Below are 17,032 nucleotides of genomic sequence, written 5' to 3'. Positions count from 1 at the left end.
CAAAAAAATTCTATTGTAACATAGATCAAATTATGATTAGATACTTGGCTGTTGTGCAACAGAAGTGTAAAGTGAACTGGTGGGATTCTTAAAGATCATGCCTATTTCCATATGAAATAACAAACCAAGTAACCTCCAGAGCCAGTCCCTGTGAATCTAAATGTCATCCCTAAGACAGTTACGCCAGAGTGTACAAACAATTCTAAATAAGAGGAAGGAGTTGACGGGCCTGAGATTCTTTTCTTGATCATATGATAAATTATAGACCTAAAGATAATAACAGAACAGTTTTTTTTAAATCTTCTGTGGATCTAAATGTCATCCATTTTCTTGCTTCTGGTGGTTTTGTGGACGATTATGAATTTGAACACATTGCCTTTCTTCATTTTCACTGAAGTGCAGATTTTTATTACAAAGAGAATCAGAAAATATTGAGAGAGGTGGAGGATTGATACATACCAAAACAGCAACATTTTGGCCTTATGTGAAATCAAATGAGTTTGTTATTAACTTATTGGAATAAGACTACCCGTAGTTCTCGACTTTATCCTCATAAAGTAGGAAACGAAACCATAGCCTTTAAAATGAAGAATGAGATCATTTTGTTTCCAATGTTATTCCTCTTCACTAACATCTTTCCATAGTATTAATATGTGGGGTGAAAATGAAGAGCAACACAACCACTCTTAATAACCCCAGAGTGCTTTATGTCATGTCAATCAGTAAGATGCTCTCATCTGCCTGAATGAATGCACAGTAGCGCTGTATTTATTTATTGCAATTAATGTTGATACTTGGGAAAAAAAAAACCCTGTAAAGCGAACTTCCTGTACTTATAATGGAAGCTACACAAACAAATCAATGTTGGCAACTAAGATGAGACGCAAGATATTATATATTAATTCAATTTGGAACATGCACAGACATTTATCGTTTCAGATATCATAAAATATGAGTGCACCTCTCATTTTCCTTAGATATACACACTATTATCTTTATTTCAAAACTGGAACATGGCATCCAGAAAAAGTAGTTCTGAATTTTTTTTTTTTAATATCAAGTGGATCAGGATATTGATAAGTATCAAAATGAATTAGTGCTTTAAAAAAATGCTGTTTCATTATTACATGGCAAAGTAATGAGAAAAACTGTCACTCCAGGTCTTACTACATCAATACCTTATTAGAGTATCTTTGCATATGAAAGATCCACTAAGGGGTTGAATGTAATTGTACAGTTTAATTAATAGTCTGTAACCATCTATGAGATTCTTCTACCTCATTTAATTACAATTAACTTGTTAGATTGCTGTCTCCAGTGCCCTGATTCACATTTTTTGATGCATTAACTGGAGGGAGAATATAACTGAATTATACATGCCTTGAAGTACACAATATGTTGAACAGGAAAAAGAATGGATCAGCCCATTACGATTAATCACAAGGGCTTTATTAGACTCTTGGAATTGTGAAGAAAATACAACACTCTTTTGTAAATGAAAAATCATATTTAACTAAGTCAATTATGAGTCTAGTACATCTTGAAATCACAGGTAAGATCAACAGATGGATTATGGGGATGGTTACTCTTCAGCACAGACTAAGGTTAGAAGTGGGATCTCTCAAGAATCAGTACTTGGTCTGCTCCTGTTTCTGATTTTCTTAAATGACACTGAAAGAGATATGGGGAGTTGTCATGCAAGGTGGGCTCATGGTGTCTTTTCAATAATTTAATAAACAATTGCATGTGGAGGCAAAACATCCAGCTTCTTGAAAAAAATTGAAAACCATATGAGGAGAGACTGCTCAGTTTGTTATCTAAGTACTTCAGAGAAGATCTAATTGATGTTTAGTAAAACAAATTATGTGAAATTTTCATGGTTTTGAATGATGCTAGAACTCGGGGGCATAAAATTCAAAGTATGAGAAAGAAATTTTCCTTTAGTCAGCAAGCTGTTAAACTGGAATAAGTTGGCTTTGTGGGTAGTTAAAGAAGATGGACTGAGAAATCCAAAAACCTACAGAAAGAGGGAAATGCAAAGTCTCTGGCTTCCTTGTACTATATGGTTAGTAGCAAAACTTTATCCTATATGACACAACTACCTTTTAAGATTATTACATGCAGAAGTACATACATTTTGTTAACTAACTGGTGATCAGAATTAGTCCACGAAAGCAGATTTTGAAAGAGTATTCACCTATCCTACTGTATTTTTCTTTGGCCTGTAAAAAGTCTCTTGCAAATCAGCACTTGGCCATTTTGTTACTGATAATAAAGGAAATATGAGGCATTTTCTTCCCCGGAAGATGTGCTAATAACTGAAACAATATTCAGTAAAAAGATCATTTTGAGATCAAACTGAAAAATTCACATATTTATCCAGAGAATTATGATGAATTCTCCACAATAAATAAAAAAAATTTGGCATGTGAAGAAGAATGATAAATATTTCACTATGCTGGCATTCAAAAATCATAATGCATATGATCATATTTATACAGAGAATTATGATGAATTCTCCATGATAAAAGAAAAAAAAAAAAACACACGTACTTTTATATACACTTTCAAATAAAAAAAATTTGGCATGTGAAGAAGAATGAGAAACATTTCACTATATGCTAGCATTCAAAAATCAATGCATATGATCCTTTTTTTAAAGTGCACTACCATTAAGCTGCCTGCAGCTAGTAAAATAAAGAAATTATTTCTTTAAACTTAAATATACATTTTATTGTAATGTTTTCACTAAGAATAACATCACTTTGTTAAAATCTATACTGATATGATTATTTTAGCCACCCAAGGAAGAATAGATTCAGTTAACTTCCTTAATATCAAAGAACTACTTATTTTTCTAAGTATCAAAAATGATACAATGGACTTGACTTACTAATCAAAAGTATATAATCTCTTAAATAAACTAACTACATTGTAAGGGAAATTACCATATGATAAACACCTACAATATAAAAATATTTTGAAAACTTTGTCTTAACAGTTTCATCATCAAAATAAGGATTTTGGTTCTGATATATAAGAAAAAGAATTTTTTTTTAAACAGCAACCTTAGGAGTAGCAAAGGCACTTAATTACTGGATTACAGTTATATTAATCCATAACAGTTCTTGAAAGACAATTTTCTTAGTTGAAGAAAAAAAAATTCAAATACAAATGTATTCACGTGATAAAAAGCAAGTCTGTACAAACTTGGTAAATGTCAATCTCTTCATACATCATAAACAATGGCAGGAAGGATATGTTACAAAGGTAGCAGTGTAGCATGCAATAACACCACAAACGGCAGCTATCACCATATATGCAGCAGATGAACCTGTAAGATGTACAATATAACCTAAAAATAATGAAGGAATTATCTGCGAAAGGTAAAAGGCAGTATCCAGAACTGCCATATCTTCTCCCATACCTCTTTCTAAATAGCAATCTGCATAATAAACCTGAAAAATAATAAAGTTTGATCTGTCAATCTTTGATGAAGAGAGAGAAGCAAAGGGTATTAGAAATAAGCTAAATACAAAAGTAAACATTTGAAATTATGTTATTAGCACGTTAAAACCAAACACAAGAATAAGGAATGGTTTTGAGTGGGCAGGAGAGGGAATGCAGTAGCACACGCTCTTTGAGTAGACCGGGATTCAAGCCCCTGACTGCTGAATACGGTCGATCTGCCAGCGTGGCAGATTATGGTCCGCTTCCATCCTGCAGTGGGTTGATAATGGCTGCACTTTACTTTTTTGCCTTTGTCCCAATATGTTGGTTGTAAGGATTTCCACACTTTCCTAATGTTAGCTTTCAACAATATGACATTCCACCCATATGGGAATCAAGTTTCAATGCTGATATGCTCGGAAGGACATAATGAAAAGAAAACTTAATTTCCTGTGTTCCCTTATCATTATTAAAGCACTGCTTCCAGTGGTCCAAATATATTATGAGAAGAAAGGCATCTCAACTGATGCTGATCTGTTGAAAACTGCCTGATATCTTACTTGGATGCTGTTGCCTTTGATTCCATTAGCCTGGTAATATCAGTCTTCCTTCTTAACCAATTTTATGGAATCCCCTCCACTTTATTTGAGCATCACTTATTGCAGTTCCTTTCTATTAGACTTGTACCACAGGCAGAAACCCTTTCACACAGATGATCTTAAAGTCTGGACCATTTCTAAAAAAAACTACAGAGGAGACCACTGCTAACAACCAATTACTTAATCATCACCTTGTTACAAATTACAAAAAAACACCTAATTACAAAAAAAAAAAAAAAAAAAAAAATATTGGTCTGTCTATATATACACTAAAATAATTTCAAAGGTCCTGTAATTAAAAAAAAAAAAAAAAAAAAAAAAAAAAAACAGGGACCTGTTAAGGCAAAATCTGATTCATATTAATAATTCAGCTCTTATACTAAAATTTTTAAGGTGTTTTTCATTCTCTATGACTCTTCCCAACTGGAGGGTATCAACTCCTAAAATAGATTAACATCAATGCAAAACCTCTACTTCTTTCACTGAATGACTTGGTATTTTCTTGCCCCCCCCCCCCTAAAAATAAATCCTAACCTCTCTGGTACTGCTTGATGATAGGATTCAAGCCACAGATATGATCCCTACACCAAACTTTGACCTTATTAAGGCAATTAATCTGTCACTGTTTCAGAATTATACAAAACCAAAATCCTCTGCAAAATTATATTTATGTTTGTCTTTTATTATGGATATTCTACTGCTATAAAAAATTATTTTATTTGACACACAGAATTAGAAGGGGTTACTAAACAAAATGTCAATGTCGAACATCTAATATTGGCTTTCACTTTCTTCAAGAAGGAAACTGCTGATTCCATATTTCTTGAAATATGGAATCAGCAATGATGTCCATCTGTGAAACTGTTGGTTGCTTTATTCATGATCAAGTCATGATTTTGTGCTTCTGTTTATCTGGTCCACTCATGAATGAATACTTAAGGGTTTGTTCAATGTAAATTACAGCTAACTCAGTGTGCAATCTGAATTGATCACCCACACTACAAGAGCTACTTTTTTTTTAGCTGCACCGAGCATACCCTTGAACCATAAGACAAAGTGGAATTTGGAAAACATGGTATTCCTAAACAAATAAATGGATATTTATTTGTTTATGAACTTGAATGTGGAAGAGACTAATAGTTTCATGTTTAACACCACTAAAATGTAAAATTTACTATTACAGTTACTCAGTGGAATAGCTTAAATCTTGATTGTCAATCTACTTAACAAAACACAGTAATATGTGCATGGATTTTTGCAAGCTTAACAGTGCCTAATCCTTAATACAGATGTTATAATTCCACAACTGCACCAAAACACTGTTCAAAGGCAGACAACATCCCTGGCAAGGGCACCCATATGGGGAGAGGATTTCATTAAGGTTCTGAAAGGGAAAATAGAGCACACAAAAAGGAAATTTGGGTTATTAAATGTCATTCATTTATTGTTAGACTCCAAAAATAACTCATACAGTTGGCAGAGCTGAATCAAAAAAGGGGATTTGAGGGGTTATAATATGAAGTCCTTTGTCCAGTGCAGACAGGTGGCAAGGAGGGCAGCCATAGTGTCCTATCAATGATTTTCAGAACATTTGCTTGGAGAGATAAGGGGCCATAATCTCAATGTACAAGAAAATTGTAAGACTGCATCTTGAAAGGTCCAAAAGTGCCTTCATATGAATAAAGACTTTGGATAATCAGGCATCACAGAAGGAACTTAACTGACATGTATAAGGCCCTAAGAGAAAAAGCAGAAGTTTTAATGTTATAAATATTTGCAGAAGAAGAGGTTTATCTGGGGCATATGAGTCTCTGCAGGTGGTTATAGCTGACAGCTGGATAGGTACTAATCTGAGGAGGGAACCACACAAAGTTTTTTTTTTTTTTTTTTTTTTCCTGGCTAGTGCAGCAAAAGTTTGGGACTTTATTGTGCCATATAGCTAATACTAACTCTTCTTTTCTTTGGAATAATCTCCCTTCATATATTTCCCTAAAATTATAATCTACAGTAATTCAGGTCCAATGCCAAACATCTTAACCTTCAGCTCATGCACAGTAAATTCATATCTTTCATTTTTGGGATCATCATTAATTAACCAATCCTAATTCGATTTTGAACAATACAGAAAAGTTGCTTTTTGTCTTTTCCCAATGCTATTGGCTACAACTTCTGTCTCCGTAAACTCTCAGCTCTGTTACAACTTGATTGTTCTATAGAATCAAACTTTATCACTAACTTTTATATTGGCAAACCGTGCTCAATACCTCCCATGGTCATCTGACAGAATTGTGAACAATCTTGATGCCAAGAAAACTCCAGATCTTGATGGCATATCTTGATCCAATTATAGAATTGTATATCTCCATTAGGGTGTAGGGAAAGATCCTGAATTTTTGCAGTGTACAACAAAAGCAATGTTTTCCTTTGGAGGTGTAATGGAGGTTCATGGGCTTTAATACAGAGACTGTGAATTTGGAAAGGGCAATTCTAAGAGCACTGTATTGAATAGCATTTAATCACTGTAGAGTACTTTTATTTGTGGAGTCATATACTGGCAATCCATAGTCTAGGCAACTCATACACCAACCATTAAGTTCAATTATTACTGTAAACAAAATGTTGATGCGATAAAACCTGTAGCTTTCGGAAGCGTCGGCTTCCTTCCTCAACAACTTCTTGTAACTCCTCCTTAAGTAGCAGGCTCACAGTGCTTCCACACGTGGTTCAACCAGCACATGGTCTGAACCAGAAATGGCTCGGGAGCGTGTCAAACAGAGCCGTTCATCCGTACTCAGGACCACAGTTTCAAAGAGGGGATTACGCATGCCTCTGTCCCTATTAATAGTATTGTTATCAGATGAGCAGATTCGCAAGCTCTCGGGCCATTTACGGTCCCAGAACCCATGTGCCCGGTCAACAATAATCGCATCCATATTTAAGGAGGAGTTTCAAGAAGTTTTGATACTGTTGAGGAAGGAAGCTGATGCTTCTGAAAGCTACAGGTTTTATCGCTTTTAATTATGTGTATGTTTTATAGTATTTTATTATAACGATGTTTTAATTCATATTATTTTATGGTATATTATGTCAATTTTATTTTATTGTAAATGCAGTTATTATATTTTTGTATCAACATTTTGTTTACAGTAATAATTGAACTTAATGGTTGGTGTATGAGTTGCCTTTTTCGGGATGATCTGATGAGATGCAGTAGGATGTATTGATCAGCAACCCATTACGTGGATGAGACACATCAAAGTATATTTAATTTTGTTAAACAAATGGTTCGAAGGTGAATCACATAAGTCTGAAGTTTAATTTGATATCTAGTATCAGGCGTAGAAAACAGTGTTGATGTACGGATCAAGCTTAGGTTGGAGTGGTCGCCATTTACAAAAGTGACTGGTACTAGTAGTGTACTTCAGTTCAGCTAGGCAACAGCCATTATGTAGCACCTAGGATTCTATTTGGTTAAAGCATGTTGGGACTGTCTTTCAATGGTGGTCATGCTCTGTGACTGAAAGGATATTAGGATACTCATGTAAATTTCAATAATTAATGGTATGCTGTTAACATGGATGGCATATAGGGTTGCACTGAGTATAGGGCCCTGTGGGACACCCTCCTCTTGAACCCATGATGTTGATAATATGTTCTGGTATAGGACTTGGAAGAAGTTTTGCATTTTAGGTAGGTGGTCCCTTAGTCCTAGAAGATGCAAATCCATCACAGTTACTGACAACAAGTATTGTCACATGCTTTCTCGTTACAGAAGCATGTCGAATGTTGGGTTCTAGTTTGGGAGAACATTTACAGTATATCTGAATGATCCAACAAAAGATTTTGAGAGTCTAGAATCCATTGAGCCTCTTACTGACCATCCCTTCAAAAAGTTTGCCCACACAGCTTGTCAATGAAAGTGATCTGTAGTTTCAGATTAGTGATGGTATTGCACACATAAAAGAGTGGTACCAAGGGAGAACATATGTTTTCTGAATAGATCCAAGTGTAAGAGCAACAAGGTGTAGATATCAATTTCACATAGATGCCTAAGTATTGTGCATTGAATACCATCTGGCTCTGATGCATTACTTGAAGATTTGATCAATAATTATTTTAGCTCTAAAGGGTTGACTGTACAGATTGAGAGATGAGCTTGGTAAAAGCAAGTCTTTTACTAAGGACAAAAGTAGAGTATTCATTCCATTCTGATTTTTTTCAAATGACCTGTGTTTGAACAGAACAGATAATGGGAAAATGACCCAATGAGTACTGATTAGTCAGTACTTGGGGAAAAGAGATGTTAGACAGATGAATAAATCGATGTGTTGGGGAACCAGAGTCAGATTTATGTTGTCAAAGAATGTTTCAATTAGTTTATCCCTTTCATTCATATTAGGAGATTCCCACAGTAGACAGTAACCATTCACCAAGTAAACAGACAGGCAGTGAGAGTTGCATGATAATACTCTGGTGCAAGGAGTGGAATATAAATTGAGGCAATTAATGATACTCCTTGCAAACTGCCACAACTTCTACAGAGGTTTAAATTACAAAGTCTGGAGGGTGTATTAGAATTCACCAGAAATGCGATCCCACCATGAGCAAGAGACTCAGCATCTCTATTTTGCCCACACAGAGTATAATTCTTAGACTTTAGGGAGACAGAAAAGCCACTGGATTAATCTGAATGAGCCAGTCATTCAAATCATTGAAATTATTGCTTAGTCTTTTGCAGTTCTGCTGTATGAATTTATTCATCGTCTGGGCTTGATTAAGGAAGATTAATCCAACTGTTTTTTTTATTGGTGGTGTACTTCTGTAAATCTTGCTTCAGCTTTTTCTTATCTGGTAAATATTGGGAGATCACATGTACACTCAGCGATCACTGAATTATGACCACCTACCTAATACCTTGTTCAACACTGTTTGCACAGATAAGTCACTGGATATATGTAGGGATCTGCAGCTGGTGCTGCCTATAAGGCTTTCCAGTATCAGAACATAGACCTGATACTGGAAAACATCCCACAGATGTTCAACTGAATTGAGGTCAGGTGGATCTGGAGGCCAATCAAGATAGGCAAAGTCTTCACTGAATTCCTCAAACCACTTGTGCCTAGTGTGGGCTTGATGACACATACATTATCATCTTGGAAGATCCCATAGAGCTCACCAGTGAAACATTGGTCCACATGCACCACAGGTTCTAGTTCTTACCAGCAAAACCAGCCCCATATTAAGAAATCACCAGTGTGGATAGTGGGCACCATGCACTCATACTGCTTATGCCACACATGAAGGTGTCAGATGGCATGTTGCACCAGGTACTTGGACTGCTCTGACTACCACACTAGTGTCCAACCAGTGTATTGTTGACACAACATATGCCATCAACGGTGATTAGTGGTAAGGAGAGGGTATTTCTTGGGTCATCTGCTGTGGAACCCCATACGTATAATTGAGCAGTGCATCATCATTTAGGATATTGTTCATGTTAACTGTCCCACACTGACTTGCCATTCAGCCCATACAATGCACTGCACCCTTTACACTTCTGTTAGCAGGATGTGCCATTTTCAATATGGAAGCACTTGATGCATGGGCTCTCAAAATCATGCCCATTTCAAACTCTGTGATATCTGTACTATGTCCCACAACTACTACTTCATGACTTGCAGATGGTAATTTGCATATGAAGCAATTTGGCTTTTTCTACTCTGATCTATGTGGCATAGTCCATTACAGATGGAGTGGTCATACTTCAGTGAGTGTTTAATGGCACATCAGCAGATTAGGCTGTAATGTGGCAAGTCAAAATCACTCATGACTTGCCACATTGTAATTCTAATACTGTGTGATCATCTCCTTCCATACTACCAGTATATGACTGAACAGCTTTCCAGACTTTTTGTTTCATTTACTGTCTGCTTTTTTGTTGGTTGTTAGTAAAGTTTTGGCTCAATTAGCAAAAGAAGTGTTTGTTTCAATTGAAACATCTGTTTGACTTGCATATGGATGATTAGGCATATTTAACAAAACTTGTTTTTGTTCCTCAGGATATATAACTTTATTTGTTTTATACTTTTGGATTTTTTTCCAGAGCTTCCATTGCGGTAACGGCAAATGGAAGCAGAACCTGCTTGAGTATGTTCCTTAGAACTGCAAATGAGCCACACAGCATATTCTTGACATGTTATCCAGGAGTGGCCATACTTCTGGCATTTAAAAGAGTGGATGGGATTCAGGGAGTAATGTTGAATCTTGCAGTTTAAAAATTAGTTTTTACTGCGGAGCACTAAATGTCAAGATGATGGACCTAGTTTGCCCTCTTTTATTGTCATAATTCTTTTTGCACTTATCATCTTGGGTTATTTCCTCTTTGGTCTCTCTCAGTCCCATTCAGTGATAACACCTTTGAATATGTTCAAGGTGTTATGAGGAGTGACCGGAATTTCATTAAAAGTTGTAAACTTTAGTAATGTACAGATTGTTCTCGTTTAGCAGCTTCGATCAACAAGTCTCCAGACTGGAGGCGTTTGACCATTTTCAGGAATTCAGCAACAGACTAGCCATTTTTGTATTAGAAAAGGTGATAGTCTCCCTATCCATAGCCTCTTTGGATGGCTGGAGTCATGTTTCATCACAACAGTGGAAATTTACCAAGTGTTCATGATTAGCTCTGCCTCCAGTACCCAAGCAGTACATTGTAAGTGAAAAGGAAACTGTTAACTATCATATAAAATCAGACAAGAAACTCTTCATCACTAGAATGTGATGAGTTTCTTGTGCAAAATGCAGTTCTCTTTTATTTCTTGCAAAAAGAGTTAATTTACTGCTCCTGTTTATGTCTCAGCATGCACGTAAAAGACCACGAATCGGTGATCAGATATGGCCGGCAAATGTTAATAGAATTCTTGTGTAATTTAATTTCAAAAGTTTCTGAAATTAATAGTTTAGTATAATTATGCTGGACACAGTATTTCGTGCTTGCTGAATAAAAATGTATGTTTTTTTCATTAACGGCACGAAAGGCTAATTCTGACGCTGCTGAATGAGAAGCACAAACACCGCAAGAAATGCTATATACTAGGTCACTTATTTATGTTGCTAAAGAGGAAAGAACTGAGTGACTGTTCAGTATAGCATGTAATTTTCGTATTGGTCTGGTTGGTATCTTTAAAGAATGTGCTAAGCTGTTTGTTCAATGTATGGGACAGAAATAGTTTTTTTTTTTTTGATGCTACTATTGTTGGTTGGTGTAATTTTTTGTACCCTAATTTGCTTTCTAGTTCCCTGGTTAATATCTGTATTTCTGAATCTAAAAGCTGATTCCATCATTGAATATTTATAGGCATTGAGAAATTGATTGAAGATAATAGACCTTTTGTAAGTGAACGGGCAATAACTGTTATAATGCAGAAGCGTACCGGTGTTTGTTGGTTTATGATAGATGTTAAATTGGATTTTATTCGACTCCCGAGTAAGTGTGAAATTTAGAAAATTTAATGACTTAGTATCCATATTTTCCAATGTAAAATGTCTTGGATAGTGCTATCAGTAATAATGAGAACATCGACTAAATACCTCCCATAGTATGTGATACTAAAGAAAAGGGTAGAAAAGGTGTCAAATGTATATGTTCAATCGTTGAGAGATAGACCTGATATTAATCCCATTGGCAGACCAAAAATTTGTTTGTATACTTTGTCTCGAAAGGTGATATAGTTGGCTTCAACTAAAAGTTTAATTAAGTGAAAAATTTCTTTAATAGGAAGCTTTGTATAATTAATCGGTATAGCGTTATTATTTAACATATTCCAAAGAATATCTAATGTGCATTGAACATTTACATTTGTATATAATGAAATAACATCCAGGGAGAATAAATTATCACCGAGTGTACATTCTTTAAGGTTATTAACTATATAATATCGGTGTAGATACACCATAGTTTACCCACAAATTTGAACTGCATCTCATATTGTGGGTGCCTTCACAATGAGATAGCAGGTACTGCACTACTTCGAATAAATAACACTTCTCTAGCAGAGAAGACTACTGGTATTTATTTTCAGTGGATACCACCACACAGAACCCGTTTTGAAGTTAGTTGGCTTCATCACCGGCGGGCAGACAGGTACCCTAGTAATGCAACATGCCATCCCAGTTGAAGTTATTTCCACAATATGAGAGATACAAAATAGTGAACTATGGTGTATTTACACCAATATTATATAGTTAATAACCTTAAAGAATTTACACTCGGTGATAATGATAGTTTACTTCCACATCATATGGAGGTAAACTTCTCTTATTCTTTTACAAATATTGAAATCAACACAGAACGTATTGAGCATCATAGTTCTGGTTTATACCATCAAATACCAGGTCATGTGACTTCTAATTAATTTCTCTTACATCAGAGTTACTTTTCTTCTAAGAACTACTCATTCTATATAAATCTCAAATCTATCCTATCCTGGGTTGTGTTCCCTAGACTTCATTAAAAAGAAAGCAGTCAGATTAATTAATAACCTGTTCCTTACAAAGTTTTTTCACTGTCTGTCTAATGAACTTTCAGTTTCTGCTCAATGCCTTTTCTATAGATACTTTCATGGGTATTGTTCTTATGAATTGGCAAATGTGATTCTTCACACTTTTCTTCATTTATCCCTTCTCTGATACAACCTTCATTCACGTCTAATGTCAACCAGTATCTTCCGTCTCCTCAGCCATTTTGGGTTAAAATACATGGTACCACAAGTTCTAATCCTTTTGTGTTTGGGATTTTCATAAACAAATCTTTTTTTCCCCCCAAGTTTCACACCATGTGTTTCCAGAAACTGAGTATGGAAAATCTTGATTATAGTATGGAGTATGATGGGATTCACAATTAAACTAGCTGTTATTTCTAAGGTGCAACACATGTTATTATATCTGTACAAGTGTGGAGAACTCTACATCCTGGTCCGAGTTTGGTTCAAATTCTTAAAGTTCTCTACAGTATCAACTGCAGAGATCTTCAAGAATTTTTTCCATACCCAATGAGATTTTAATCTAAATCTCTCCAAATAAGTAACAAGTGGCAAAAACACAGTACTGTCACACAGAATGATTAAACTAATGCTACATGGGTCAACATTTGTGGTTTCCACAACACCAATAATGTCTGGTAATAGTAGCAGTAGGTTTGTGTTTTGTGAAAGGCCAATAATCGCATATGAAATGTATACCTCTCTAGACCAAAATCTTTAATGCTATATTTCAAATTTCAATGGATTCAATGAGCTATCATCTAACTACCTTAGTTGTTAGATGATAGCTCATTTCATAAAACAAATGTTTCAAACAGTCTATAAAAAAATAGAAGTCATTTTTCAGTTGGTATACTAAATTATTAAGTAACTGTGTGCAATTTTTGTTTATTTTTTTTTTTAAGTCCTGGGCATAAATTTGCCAGTGCACTGCAAATCACCTAATTTTTATAAAGTAATTGTAGCTGGAATGTTTAAACAAAAAAATCAATCATAGAGCCACATCTTTCTCTTTAATTATTGTTACCTACCTCTTTTGAGTTGTTATAGGTAGCCACTAAATTATAAGGTATGGTTGTTACCGCAGCAAATCCTAAACCTGATAGTGCTGCAAATACATTTATCAATACTATGTTGCTACAGAGGATGGTTCCAAGCATGCTGAGAGTGAAAAGCATCATCCCAAATACATAAGTTTCACACTGTCCATAATGCTGAATTAGCTTCTCTTGTAAAAGAGCAGCATATATAGCAGCTAAAAAAAAAATTAATTAATTTACTGTAAATCAAATACTACCACATGCATACAAACACAAAGAAACTTAAGTTCTGAACAGGCAGTCAGAAAAGCACAATTCAGAATACAAAAAATACTGCTACAACCGGTATGCATTATTTTATCATTACTACTAGTAATACCAATCAATATTAGAAAAAAAAAAAATTGCAGTCCATGTCCCTTTTTTAGCATATTTTTATTTACTCTTGTTATTACAGAGCATGGAAAAAAGGTGCATTCAGTATAACATATGACTGATTTTTAATATCACATGTCAAATTAAGAGAACTTGCAAAACTAAAATAATTACTTTATACACAAATTATCAACTTAGGCTTAAATCACTTGTGTTGCTTGAAAAGTTGTTAGCAGTCTGAATGCAGATCATGGTCCATGAATTAGTGATCCCCACTTCCCTTCTTTTATGTCCAAAGAGAACTGAAGCCATAACATTCTGACCTATACTACCCTTCAAAAGGTATCTGTGCACATGTGAATTCCACACCAATATCACTGCCACTTGTTTCAATAACACACTGCATCCTCCTGGCTAGTCATTCTGCTAACAAACTGATTCAAATCAGGACTCCATGCCAATCATTCCAATTCTTTAATAGCACCAGTACGGCATGGAGCATTATCCTATTTAAACAAACATTAGTCTGTGCCACTACCACATCACAGGGAGTACAGAATTAACCAAAAATGTTAAGGTAGGCACATCAGCATTCACTGTTCCCACATAACCACCACAGGTCCCAAGCCATATGTGTGGAAACAGCCCACACTTAAACCTACCTCCTTTGAAATTCACTGCTGGCATAATGCATTCTGGCGGTAGATATTCTGCAGGCTTCTTCCATGCCCGTGCATCTCATAAGAATAGGATGGATTAAAGTGTTTCTGTTGATCGATAATCATGATCATTGTACAGCACAAGGCAAGACTACTAATTGCAGCTGATGTTGGGTTTATGTCTCACCACTCTTGTGAAAACAGAGGTTTTTTTTTTTTTTTTTTATGTAAACCCCCAAACACAAGAGGTATTAGAACCTATAGTACTTAGTACCATGCATGGGTTGGAGGTTGAGAAGACAAAAGAAGATATTTGTTGACATTGGACTTGAACTTCTGTAGACTGTAATTTTCTGGAAATACATATGAAGGAAGGTTGTTCCAGAAAATGGCAGTTGAATGAATAAACGAGGAAGATGAAAAGCTGGTTCTGTGAGTTTGAAGTTGGACAGTAAATGGATGTTGGCGGCACGTGTTTGGACTGTTTTAAAAGAGAGAGCGGGAATTATAGAAGCCAATTCAGAAGAACAGTGCCCATGGAAGTACCTGTAGAAGAGGCATGCACCAGAAACAGTACGTCTATGAGACAGCGAGTGGAGAGACTCTGTTAGAGATGAATCATTAATTAACCTAACTGCCCTCTTCTGAATGGAATCAAGAAGCCTGAGAGAGGTTTTGGGGACACTGCCCCAGATGTGGGAACAATATTCCATGGCAGGGTGGATTTGCGATTTATACAGAGTGAGCAGCTGTTTGGAAGAAAAGTAACGCCGAGAGCGAAAGAGAAAACCAAGTTTTTTAGATACGGAGGAAGCAATATTTATAATGTGCTTGTGCCAAGAGAGATTAGAAGTCAAGGTAATCCCCAAAAGAGATATATCAGAGTGTCACTAAAGATAAGCATAGGAGCAGAAGAATCCTTTTTGAGAGATATAAGACAAGACTGAGTTTTAGAATGGTTGAAATTAACTAAGTTACCTTTGACCACCGGAAAATTACCTGGAGATCGGCATTTAAGGAATTGGTAGCAGATTTTCGAGAAGTTGAAGCTGATTGAACAGGGCAAGGTTTCTCAAAATGGAAAGTAGAACGCAATGTGCTATCATCGGCAAAACTATGGATAGGATTTCCAGTCAATGGAAGAAGGTCATTAATATACAAGAGGAAAAGAACTGAACCTTGGGGGACACCGGCACTAGTGGAGAAGTTAGAATACAGAGAGCCATCTACCATCACCTTCAGTGAGTGATCAGAGAGAAAACTGGATAACCAATTACTAAAAACAGTTGGCAAACCATAAGATGGGAAGCTTGTTTAGAAGACCTTTATGTCAAACACGATTGAAAGCCTTTGAGATGTCAAGAGCACCTAACCTAACATGGTTGTGGAGCTCCAGAATACAGGAACTCCCCGACTTACATAAGGGTTGCAGAATGCTACGTAAGTCGGATTTTCCCCCATGCTTGTGTAGCACTCGCAACTGTACTTACTGAATTGATTGAATCAAAAAAGAATTATTCGACGAACATATAGAGAATTATTCATTGTATTTATTAAATTTTTTTTTATCTCATGCGCAGGAAAATTTACAAGGGCGTGCAATTTGAAGACATCGATTCTGGCAGTGCCAGAATCGAAGTCTTCAGCTGACAACTACACCGCTGCGGAGATTTAGAAGGGGTCAGCTGCTCAACCTTACGAAAGAACATGAGTGGATGGTGGCTTTTTTCTTTTCATCGTAGATTTATTTGTAACAAGCAAGCATATCATTCACCCTTCGGTTAACTTTTAAGAATTGTTCGCTGTCAGGATCCATCTTCTCAAACCTCACCATTGCTATCTCTATGGTGACGAAGCATCTCAGCTCCTCATTTGCTTCATCTTGAGCTTCGTCAGTATTTTCTTCTTTCACTATCACTGCCTGCAAGTCAATAAGTTCTTTATTAGATAATACCTTCTCTTCTTCCTCTATTAACTCCTCCAAATGAAGTAGCTTTCCAACCTTTACAATCTTATCTGTAACCTCTTCATATGATTTACCTTTTAAGTGCCGTGAGAGTGCATAGCACGTATTCCTTGAGTGGACCGGGGTTCAAGCACGTGACTACTAAATACGATAAATATTTGTATTGACGATTAATTATATACTCTACTGACTTGGTTGTCGTGCCGGAGTATAAACAGAAAATTTATTTATTTAAAAAACTTTTAGTAATTTCCGCCCAGGCCTGATTAATGTTTAACAGGCATGGTAAATATTGTAAAATTTTTCTCACTGTCTACTGCAGACAATGCCTGAGCAAATGTTGTGCATAAATAGGATGCTTTTAAATTCAAAATAAAACCCTGATCCATAGTTTATGAGTGAAGTC

At 35.7% G+C, this 17,032-nt stretch overlaps 1 protein-coding gene across 1 annotated transcript in view; it reads right to left on the bottom strand.

The window, feature by feature from the left end:
- Positions 1-3,189: 3,189 nt before the first annotated feature.
- Positions 3,190-17,032, bottom strand: part of LOC150077492 (solute carrier family 45 member 3-like) — a 44,246-nt gene continuing 30,403 nt past the window's right edge. The window contains exons 3-4 of the mRNA XM_090385920.1: positions 13,618-13,841; positions 3,190-3,458 (exon numbers count right to left, since the gene is read on the bottom strand). Of these exons, the coding sequence (XP_090242046.1) occupies positions 3,237-3,458; positions 13,618-13,841 (446 nt within the window). The 3' untranslated portion in view covers positions 3,190-3,236. The remainder of the gene's footprint in view (positions 3,459-13,617; positions 13,842-17,032) is intronic.

The sequence above is a fragment of the Mastigoproctus giganteus genome, chromosome 12 (genome assembly GCF_048544385.1).
Source record: "Mastigoproctus giganteus isolate SK-2022 chromosome 12, ASM4854438v1, whole genome shotgun sequence".
Taxonomy (NCBI): Eukaryota; Metazoa; Arthropoda; class Arachnida; order Uropygi; family Thelyphonidae; genus Mastigoproctus; species Mastigoproctus giganteus.
The sequence above is the reverse complement of the archived record's forward strand: the minus strand, read 5'-3'. Positions and strand labels throughout refer to the sequence as shown.